This window comes from Festucalex cinctus, chromosome 3, assembly GCF_051991245.1.
Source record: "Festucalex cinctus isolate MCC-2025b chromosome 3, RoL_Fcin_1.0, whole genome shotgun sequence".
In the NCBI taxonomy this organism is placed as follows: Eukaryota; Metazoa; Chordata; class Actinopteri; order Syngnathiformes; family Syngnathidae; genus Festucalex; species Festucalex cinctus.
The window spans coordinates 31463148-31474983 of record NC_135413.1 but is presented as its reverse complement, the minus strand read 5'-3'; the positions used below and the strand labels follow the sequence as shown (position 1 = coordinate 31474983).

Here is an 11836-nt window from a genome sequence, read left to right as displayed (position 1 = left end):
AATTTAATTCGAAAAAAAATACTAAAACTATCTAAATACAGATTGACAACAAATATTTAACTGAATACTCCCTAAATACATTGCACATGGTATGTTGATCAATTGAAGCCCCCTACATATTAAAATACTTAGTATATCTGGAAATACAAAATAGGGTGTTGGCTTTTAACCCTTTAAGGGACGACAGGGGGATTTAATGTCAATTTTACCATACATATTGCATTTCTTTGTCACATTAAACCTTCAAGAAACGCTAAGGGATTATTTTAGATAACATGAACACACATTTATGTTCAGTTAACTCCAAATATTGCTCTAAAATGGGGGAAACAAATATATAAAATATTCTTAAAACCACAATCCCATAGACAAGACTGTTGGTTCCGTGGCACTTGTGGACAATTACAACTTGATGAAATACATAACCTTATGTGCATCTCAAACATATCGTTGAATGTAAGAATTAGTGTACATTGTGGAAAAAAATGTATTCGCTCACCTATTCCCTATAGGATTCCACTGTAGGGAGCAAAAATAATTAGACCCCTCGAGATATTAAGACCATGATAATAATTCAACTAATTTTAACGACATTACACAAAATGTTGGGAATATACTTGAAAATGTCGTAAAATTAATTACATTTTTAAAAAATGTTAATGCTTATAAAATTGCAACCATTTTGTATTTTAAAGGGATTCCACTTGGCCGATAACACAGCGTGGTATAGAAGGATCAGATCATCCGACCCAAGGAAAATGGTATGTGGGTTTTTTTCCCTTTTCCATGTTAAGCGTCAAATTTGCGAGTTACATGTAGCCACTAGGGTGTGCTATTGGGTTGTCTCGCATCGTAACTCGAACTTTTTGTATTTTAAAGGGTTGACATCAGGCTACGAAGACATTACGGATGGACTTTCTGATTTTCTCTCCCGAGTAGAATTGTAAGTGGGGGTTTTTTTCTGAAGACCAAAAAAAAAAAGTTAATACTTATTGGCTATGAGCTGTAAATTGTTCACTTTGAACAAGTGAGAACAGAATTTGCGAAGTCTGCTAACATAGTAGAAGTTTTTTTGCTTGTGTACAATTTTGTAACTACGATGTTGCTAAAACTTGTTTCCAGTTACTACGATTTCATTCATTTTGAAAATAAGGCTCTTATTGTTTCAATTTATGTAACTGATTGTTAAATTGATTGACTTAATAATTGCCTTTTTTTTTCTTGCTAGCTACCTAAACTTGCTTAACAAATTATTTATTTTGAATATGGATAGTATTTCTTGTTTTACCAAATCCATTTGACAGCTATCTCCTAGTATTCATAAAGTACATACATAGCAATGCGAGAAACAATTTACAAGTTTTTGGTAGTCATTATATCATCACTTTTAATCCAAGTGAAATTTTCAGGTAAGGGCCTTTGACGACCAAATAAAATTTTGCCTCATGACGAAGTTTTGCATCAACATTGTTGGAATTTTGTAACACTGAAAGAACATTACATGGAGTCCTCGTGTTACGGACGAGTTCCGTTCCTACGCTGGCAATGTAACCCGAATTTCGACTTGTCGGATTTCACCGTTGAAGTCGATACTTGCATCAAAATACTTTGTACAATAATTAAAAAAAACATTTGCGCAAGGCGGAAGATACCGGAACCAATGTTTCGTGTTTCCGCACAGACTTTCATTGCTGACGGGATGGCAGAGAGGAGCTAATAGAAACTTAAATACGAAAATGTGACGCGCCTGATGGCGAACCGACCTGCTCGATGGACGCCCGTTGCTGGAAGTTAACAACACAACTTTACAATGTCGTAATTACTGTGGGAAATTAACGGGGGGGGGGGGAAGGTACTACGGGTGCGGTAACATCAAAATGAGGTAGGTTGCATACGACGTAACTCGAGGACTTCCCGTAGATGCCTTTTGACATTGACGGTAAAAAAAATGATTAAATCCCACAGTTTGAAATTGACAAAAGCAACCGCTCATGAACACACACACACACACACACACAAAAACAACGTAACCGATGTGGTCTATGCCAAGCTGTTACCAAGCCAATGATACGGTTTTCACTTCTCTTTGGGTGATACCGTTGTAACTGGAATACAGATGTGACATGGACCAACCTGCAGATTATTAAACCAAGAAACACAGTTGTTACTCTTCTGGAATCACAAATTACCTAGTAGCCAATCAACTTACCTGGTTGAGCCTATAAATAGTCTCATTCGTCCAGGTCATTTCATTCTCATTCAATGTCTTGGGCAAACAGAACAGTTTAATTTGCAATCAAGTTCCCTGAGAAACTACCGGGTCCAACGATGGAATGTGTTGTTCATTTGGCTAGATAACTTGGCAAAATGATTGTGTGATTTCGCCCATTAATACTCAATGATGGCCAATCGGAAACTAGGAACTGAACGTTTTCAGACCTTATCTGCAAATATGTCTAGATTTTCCTTTATTACATCTTCATAACTCAAGGACTTAAGGACTCTGGACTCGACTGAAGATCTTTGAAAACGGGTTTAACTTTGCCAGCATAAAAAATACCCGTTTATCCAATAATGACACAGCAAAGTATCTCTTGCACAACATATACATGGTTATTCTTGTACCGTAAGACAATCATTTCCAGCCTTTTCGTTGCACCCAACCCATAGAAAACATACCCCCCCCAACACACACACACGCACGCACAAAAGTCGAATTTTGAACCATGACATTTGACTTGACGGACAAAGGGTGATGGTCACAATTTTGAATTTGTTCTGAAAAGATGTCCCGCCCGATTTTAGGAAATTACGACTGCTTTATGAAAGCAATGCATCCATAATAGGCCACAAATTAAGATATATAAAAAAAATTCCAAATATATCATTGATTAATACCTGATCCGGTTAGGTTCATAATGTATTTTTGCAGTCATTACAATTGTTTAAAACATTAATACAGTGAGCTCCATGGCAGATGCATGACAGTCAATTTTCCATTGGCTCCTTGTATGTAATTTGGAGTGACTTAAAAAAAAAAAAAATTTGCTGAAACATTAAATGTAAAGAACCTAAAGGCTTGCATGCCTGGCACATTAAGAAGTCATTTTTATATCAGATCATTCTAATTTTGGTTTGCCACTCATTATTGTCCTCATCTCTTCCGCAGAGGAGACATGGACTGGTATGAGGATTTTGTCAAATTGGGAACAATAGAAGACATCTCTGTAAGTTTATTTTTTCTTCCTCCTGTCAAATTTTATTTGGTTTTGGAAAAAGTGATGCTTTTAAACAGATTCATGAAATTTCTTCTTCTTTTAAGAAGACTGCTTACATTAACCTACAATATTTCCAAATGATGTTTGCATTTTTATTTTATTTTTTAAAGACTTGCAACAGATCTAGCAAATTGGCGGTGTTAAAATTGTATGATAAAGCGCCATTTCAACTAACTATACGGTTGATATCAATTTTGCAGAAAATCACCAAACATCTGACTTTTCAGCGCTTTTGTTGGTACTGTTAAATTGGGGGAGGGCCTTGGGGGTGGAGCCAGGCAGTGCTTTCTCTTGATTGGTTAGTAAAAGAGTGGTCGTCCAATGGGAATGAAATAAAAAGCTCAATTAGAAAATAATTAAATACAAATTCCTAGAATTTATCTTGGTATTCCTTTTATTTATTTATTTATTTATTTATTTATTTATTTATTTATTTAAAGTTTCTCTTCCTTTGTACCATGTTTGGTTAGTCAATTTTTAATTGGTGAATCCCACCACATACTGCTGAGACATTATGACCTCACATGTCTCGACATGAGTATTGCAATCCCACAAACCATGAGGGGTGCAAATTCAAGATCGATCATGCTACAAACTGCATATAAATTACTCCAATGCAAACTTGAACCCGTACCACTTGGTGAAAATAAATGGATTTTTCTTTTTTCTTTCTCGCTGACTGAAAAGGCACATGCAATCGTCAATTTTTAAAACGATGCTGGATTCTGAACACTCCTGGACTTGGAAACCAGTCATTGTAATAAATAGTTGCGAGTTTATAGCTGTAAAATATCTTATCCTCCCCCATCCTCTTACTTTTGTTACTGGCGTCAATACTTAAATATTTTGTCACGGCAAATCGTACATTTAACTCAAGAGTTTTTTTTTTTTTTTTAAATCACCTTATCAAAAAAATGTTTGTCGTTGTCCATCCACCAATGGCTTCCCATCCTTTACCTTTCTCTACATCAGACTATATGGGCCCAACAGTCAAAGTGGATAAATACTTTGACTTGAACGAAAACAATCTGGCGTTTCCAATATTTCAATTTGAGAGGCTAATCATGATTAAACATTAAGTTTACATGAAAATCTCAATTCCTTCGACATTTTAATCCAAATGAACTCGTACGAAAAGAAACTGAGCAAAAGCGAAGGACTTAAAATATTTGTTGAAGTGATTTGCATTTATGTTAATACTAACGCTCATAACCAATGAAGAATGCCTTGAATCTTATGTATGCTGTTGCTCATCTGTTAACTTCGTTGACTATCGAGAATCACTTGCCTGTTTTCCAGCTTTTTGTTAATTTTCTCTCCCTTTCTCTTTTTATTTTTTTGTCATGACTTGTTGCTATTGTTGAATCGTATTATAATAGGCATAATGCAACATGGCGATTTTTGCCTTGGTTATTACCTGACAAACCTCTAGTGGTCAACTGTTGAATTGCTTTTTTGAACCGTTGGTAGCATTTGACCACAATAACAGTACTACTTCTGCTTTTGATTTTTGTGAAATGGGGGACATTGAAGTGATCATTTGACATGTACTGTGGGCTTACGAAATATTTCCTTCTTTTGTTTTGTCTCATCAAGACCCCATTCCACTGGATTTCGCTGGCAATGGAGACAGCGTTAAAACGTGAAGATAGCGTTTAACGTGAAGATGGCAATTTTTGACAAGCTGAAATCTTTTTTTTCTTGACATTTCGTATGGATTTTTACGTTTTACAACACTGTGGACATTGGATCAAAGTTGCTGGCTGTGTTGGGACTTAACATTTTCACTTTTTGAGAAGTACGAAATTGGCAAATGTACATTGGTGTTCATGCTGTTTTGAATAAAGTATGTTCTGTATTTTTTTTTTTCTTATTGGATTTGTTTTATTAGATAATCTATTTGGAACAGTATATGGAATTTGATCACATTCCGAAGCTTTACATTTGTATTTCAGATGGCCGCGACAATTATTTTCAAATAACTTGGTAATTATAACAATGTACTTGGAGGTGAATGGCATCCAGTGTTTGGTCACTTTTGTATAATAATTGCTCTTTCAAATATCAGTGTTATATATTTATGCCAAATGGGTGTAAAATGAGTGTTGTGTCATTATCATGTCAAATAATGATGTTTCCAATTTAATAAAACAGTGAAACAAAATCATTTGGTGGAGAAATTCCTAAAGCTTTCTAAAATGGCTTCTTGCTGTTCTTCTTCCTGTTCAAGCAGGAAGTGATGCAATTGCTGCAAAATGGAAAAAAAAATCATTTACGCTCTCGTTATTCTTTGTCCACTTAAGTGAGACGAGCACTTTCACTTTCGGGTATTGCTTGTTAAGTTGAACATTATTCTGCGTTTCTATAAATGAAAAATTAAAGATGAAGGGGAGGGACTTAAACATCACCTGAGTGTTGGCTAAATGAAAATAACGTCAATCAAAAGCTTTCAGAGCTAGGAAGGAGCTCTAGATGGCGGATGATCCTTAGGAAGGCTGCTATGGGCTGTCGTCATTCCGTTTTTCTTGCTCCCCGTGTCGACTGAGTCGACGTCCTCCTCGGTTCAAATGATGCCTCCGGTCACTCGCTCGACGTTTTGACGGGGTTTACGCCGTTTCGCCGGGCTTTTTTGGCCGTTTTTTTCCGCGTCGTCGGAGCCGTCTGGGCTGCGGGAGTGCTTGTCGTTGTTTTCCATGCAGGGCTCAGGCAGCCATGGCGCGCCTCCATTTTTAGAGTGCTGCTCGCCTCTTGTCTCTCTCTGGCGCTTGACAGCAGAGCAGTTTCGGAGAGGCCTAAAATGGATTTAAAACGTGATTATTTTTGTATTTAATTACAAATAACTTGTTTTGTTTTTTTGCTGCCTGTGTTAACTTGACGTTTTATTTTATTTTGCAGCCACGGTGAATCGAAACGGAATAGTTAAATCTATCGGTCCTACCTTGCTATGGGATTGCTCTGTTTACAATTGTTTACTTTATTATTTCCACGTTGTCATGTTTCACTTATTTTATTTTAATTGTACTTATTCTTCTGATGACGCAGTTTGAATTAATTGATGCGACTCGGCCCTTGCACAAATAGATATGTAGGCTAATGGAATAGCACGTCTTCAATAAGTATATTTACAGTATGTATATAAAATATTTTTATATATAATTATCAATTTGTATTTAATTCCACTTTCTCTTCTCGAGTCGCACCGCTTGGGATTTAATGTGCCTGCCGAGGGGCGAAGGCGATCTTGAGGGACTTGTATGCTACTTTATGTCTCCTGGAACTTTTTGACACGAATACCAGGACACAAAACCATCTCTCCCAAAGGATATATATATACACATACACATTTAAAACACATTCTTCAATGATGAAGAACAGGAATAAAAAGCAAGGGGATGAAGGATCGACCCAAAGCAATGCTTCCAGGTATGGAACACATAGTTTTTGTTTTTAAAATGCACTCTTATTAACGTCTGCTGGACTTGTTTACCCTGTCAAGCATGGTCGATCACCTGTGTGTGCGTGTGTGTGATTCATTTGCATATGCGTGCCACTGACGACGTGAACCAGTGTCACCAATGACCTTGCTATTGTTTAATAGCCACACCCCGATTTTTCGTAGCATTTGTGACACTACTAGTGAGCTTGCAAGGCCTCTATGCTGGACGATCCATTTCCCCTGGTGATGAATGCTATCGAACCTAACTCCCATCTGAATGCATTGCATACATATATATAGTGTTGTTTCAAATCATTTCTTCACCTTGCTTTTATTAATGCATTACATTTATTGCGTTGTTTGAATTCATTTCTTCACCTTGCTTTATTTCTACTTTGTGCTGCATTGCACCATTTTTAATTGTTATTTGACCCCTAAGTTATCATGTTGGTCACATATCGGATTGTTAATGTATTTTAATGCAACTTTTTTTTTTTTTAATCCTCGCTACACAACATGCAAATGAATGTGAATCTATTATCCAAATGTTAAAACTTTTTCTTTCACCTACGAACGATGAGCTCCACAGATGTATTTAATGGCAAATGGCACTTCATTTATATATTGTCTGACACTATTTACTGTGGATGCATTTTTTCAAGTTAAATTGAACACAAGCGCCTCCCAAGATGTTTTACATGATTGTTGCTCACTTTTTAACCATTTTGAATGTAATTTTAACTTCAATTTAGCTACAGGATTGAATGTGGATGCTTTTTTCTTGTGACTTGACGCATTTGATCAAGAATGAATATATCTTAAGGTTTAGGGTAAGCTTTATTTTGTGGATCCTTTTCTGTGACTTAACACTTTTATTTACCCTTAAATGAAATTGATAGTAGGCCTAATTTCATGTTCACATCTCCCCCAACTTTGCTCAATAAAGAAACTAATAACAGCATTTGCACAATTTGCATCATTTGAACATACTTAGCAAAGGGTATATTCCTTAGATGTGCTGCTAAACTTATACAGTGTGCTTAAAACACACATTTTTACGTTAACTGAATACATTGAGCACACTTACTGTTCACTTGTGTGTAATGTGCACTCGTGGCAGCCATTTTAGTTTGGTTTGCTCAGTTAACCATTATACTGAACCTGTTAAATGTTTGGTGACAAAATTGTCTCTCCTTACACATTAAACATTGTGGGAACGCACCAGACAAACATACACGGATACGCTGACATGAACCCCACGAAATGAGTAACCCAACATTTGCTTAAATATTGTTTAAAATCGCCAAATGGCCCTCGCTCTCCCTGCTGATTTTACTCCCCGCATGTGTGGGAAAGTGTGTGACTCAGGAACCGGAAGTGTTCATTCCTGCAGTCTGACAGGGCAACTGCCATTGGCTGAATTATCACCTAGCAGCGCATCAACCAATACAAACCCGAGATTTTATCAGTTGATCCGCCCCCCACCTCCCTCCCCCCATTGTAAGTCACTCAAACGGGGAAGTAGCTTCCTTCTTCCGTGTGAGGTCATGGAAAGAGTTGGAGTATTTCTATCTTGCTATTACAGTCTTATCGTTACATCTTTTAATTGTCAGATAAACAATTTTAAAAACTATTTGAATACTCAAAATCAGCAGATTAAGTTGTGACACTTACATTTTAGTGCTGTAAATTTATTGCTGAATGGCGCCATCATGTGTTCTTGTGCGGAATATCACCAGACATATGTGTCAGGATTCTGTTTTTCCACCAAACACCCATAAAGATTGATTTCATGGTGTAATTAAATCTAAAAATATTAACCGTTTTATTTGATATTTATATGATAAAGATATTGCAAGATGATTAAATGTGTCTGTACTGTTTTTTGACATTTAGATGTTCATGTTAATTAATATGATACCATGAACAAAAATATTGTAAAAATTGAAGAGTATTTAATTTGATTGGGATGGCACACTGTGCTGAGCTAAGTGCAATGAAGAAGGCCACTCACAAGTCAAGGTGTCACTGTAATAATAATAAAAAATAAAAAAGTACAAAAAAACTTCCTGTTTGGCAAAAATGTCAATTTTATTTTAATTTTCAATGTTTGACAATCTAACATAATTTTTTAAAGAAATGGAAAGTAACGTATCACCACCTCCAGCTGTGTCATGCTCTTTTGTCATGTAGTGCTGTACAGTAGAGGCAACACAATCTGCATCCAAAAATATTAAGTCGATTCAACAGTTTGCACCGTGAAAAAATAACTGTTAACAAGTAAATGTGCACTATCTCTTTGGCAATGTTCAGCGTCAACTCAAAAATTGCCTCCTTGTTAAATGTCAAACAATGTTTAGTATAGTGATTCTCTTGTCTGTTTAGCTGGAATTCATCACATCATCAAAAAATATGTATATAAATAGTCACCTTTTGAGTCTTGCTCCACTCTAATTAGCACGAGCAGCCAATGTTACTGGTACAAGCAATGTTATTGTTAAAAATATATATATGATTTTTTAAATGTATTTTTTCCTGACAAGTAAACTCAAAATACTTGATGCATTCATGTCAAATACCGAAGACATGGGTGTGAATATGCAACTTGACAGGGGCTGTGTTCTTATCCCCGCAGCAATTCAGCCTCGGAAGAATCCAATCACTCCGCATCGGAGTCGGGGAGTCAGTCTGAGAGCGAGCATGGCAGCGAGAGGCGACGGCCCCGCCAGTCGGAGTCCAACAGCTCCTCGGGGTCTGAGAGCCGCTCGGGAAGCGGGAGCGAGTCTGCCGAGTCCAAGAGGCAAGCCAGCAGCGATCTCAAAGGCAAGCCAGTTAAGAAGAAGGAACGGCTAGCTGATGTCAAGAAGGTAAAGAAGCACCTTCATCTTGGATATTTGGACTCTACGTATTTATTTTCTGGTTCTTCTTTCAAGTAAGTTTGAAGCTGTGTTCTCAAGGATTCAAGGAATTTTTATTGTGGTACCGACACACATTTCCATATGATATGGCACAAAATACAATATCCGAGGTCTCAGTTTAGCCCAGGAAGTCCTAAGACTTGTGAAAATAAAAAATATAGCAACAAAATAATATAAAATAAACATGATCAAGAGATAAGGTAGATGTATCAATGAATAATTTTTATTAACCATGATTTCATACTAATTAAAATAATTATTAGTTAATATCATTAATCACCCATCCCTAATATAAACATATTTTTTAACTCATTCAATGCCATTGACGGCTATACACGTCAAAGATCGATTTTAACTGTGCTGGAGGAGAATGACTTTATGTCAAAATGAAGATTTTACTTTAGAATGTTGTGAGCTTCCCAAAGGCTCAACTTTAGGGACATATTACATTGTTTACTGCCTTTTTGCAGATGTGGGAGGAGCATCCAGACGTGTACGGCGTCAGAAGGTCAAATCGCAGTAGACAAGAACCATCTCGCCTGAATATCGGCGCTGGGGTAAATACCCAAAACCCGTCAAATACTACAGGTGGTCCTTTTTGTTTGCGACAGTTCCTTGTTCCTACGGCAACACGCAATGAGAATTTGTGTCTTAATTACAGTAAATGTACTGAAATTATGATAAACATTTGTAGGCTATAAGTATAAAACAGAGCAAATAGTGAGCATGGCAGCGTGTGACGAGTAATTCTAATGCCGTTGAACAAAGTGCAAATAGTTTATTGTGAGACTTTTGTCCATTATATGTCAGTAAACTGAGGACCACCTGTGGTAAGGTTTCTTTCCCCTAAGATGAGGTACTTAAAACAGACATGTTGATGTTTTTACAGGGTAGCAGTGACTCAGAAAGTGAAAGTCCAAAAAGAAAAAGCTCTCGTGTAAAAAAGAAGGAGTGAGTATTTGGCTTGTGAACATTTGATCTATGTATACCTCATACCATTTCATTACAGATACTCGTATTGGCGCAGCGTTTTCATTTATGTGTTCGTATTGCTTTTCGTTTCCTGTCATTTGACACTGGGTATCTGTTGGCCAAGTTAGATTCCAGTCAGCCAGGTGACGATGTTTTCTCCAATTAGTGACTTCTTTCTCCCCTGTTCAAATTGTGCGAAACACACCCAAAAATCACAAACTTGCAATTGGTAAATTAAAACAGCGGCTGAGCGGGTGAACTTATGGCATCTCTTTGTTATAAAGTATCTGGAATGATGATGATGATGATGACGAGGAAGAAGCTTCCGACAGTACAGACAGTGAGCAGGAAGAGAAAAAAGTTAGATCCAGACGACTTCCTGCTAGAAGGTAAGAGCTTAGCGAGGTCTGGCCGTCAGACAGCTACCCGCTGGTCACCTTCATTCCATGCCGTTTGTCTCTTGCGTGGTTGACTTAAAGCAGGGGTGGGAACATTTGATCGGTTCTGCCTTGAAAAGCACATTGTCATCTGATGGAAAGGATTTTTTTCCCGTTGAAAATAACTTACTTGAAGCTCCGGGATCCTTCGCCATACGCTGGCCAGTAGTAGTAGTTCTTGTTGTTTTGCTTTTGGTCCAATTTTAAATCCAGCTAGCTACCTCTAAGCTTGCTAGGGAATTTGTCTCTCTGTTCCGGCGTCCAAGTTTGCAAACTCCCCGTTTGTTGCTAGGATGACGTTAGAGCCAACGGCGACGTAATGACAAATAACGTTGATACACTTCGTAGATGAGCTTAATTGACCGACTGCTTGTTCAATTATTATCATTAATTAGCCGGCGAAAAAGACACCAAAAAAAAACCTATTGAAGATAAAATTTAGTGAAAGTGAAATGGAACAATTTATTTCTGTACATTTTATTTTATAATGCCATTAGTTGTATGTTTGTATTTTTTAAATACGTTATAGTACAGTACAGTGATATTTTTCTTATAAAATCTATTGCAATTATTATTATTTTTTCCCTCATTCATTTCAGTTAGGAACTTTGATTTGAGATAATTGCAATTTGAGTTATGAGCAGGGTCATGGAACAAATTCAATTCAGAAGTGAAGTTACCAAAGTATTTTTTCACAAATTCAATATGGACATCGGAAGAAGTACTGTGACGAAAAGTTTCCCCACTCCTGCTTTAAATGAGACATTAGAAGTTGTGTCAAGCTTGGTTTGGTCT

The 11836-nt window shown here is 36.9% G+C and overlaps 1 protein-coding gene across 5 annotated transcripts in view; it reads left to right on the top strand.

The window, feature by feature from the left end:
* The window catches only part of chd2 (chromodomain helicase DNA binding protein 2), a 32635-nt gene that overhangs the window by 2656 nt on the left and 18143 nt on the right, over window positions 1–11836 (top strand). For 2 of the 5 annotated variants that reach the window (XM_077517617.1, XM_077517614.1), the window contains exons 3-10: window positions 696–761; window positions 880–943; window positions 3170–3227; window positions 4875–6701; window positions 9350–9581; window positions 10103–10189; window positions 10522–10583; window positions 10889–10993. In XM_077517617.1, coding sequence (XP_077373743.1) covers window positions 6640–6701; window positions 9350–9581; window positions 10103–10189; window positions 10522–10583; window positions 10889–10993 — 548 coding nt within the window. In that variant the 5' untranslated portion in view covers window positions 696–761; window positions 880–943; window positions 3170–3227; window positions 4875–6639. The remainder of the gene's footprint in view (window positions 1–695; window positions 762–879; window positions 944–3169; window positions 3228–4874; window positions 6702–9349; window positions 9582–10102; window positions 10190–10521; window positions 10584–10888; window positions 10994–11836) is intronic. The other 3 variants (XM_077517616.1, XM_077517615.1, XM_077517618.1) reach the window with 3 other exon arrangements.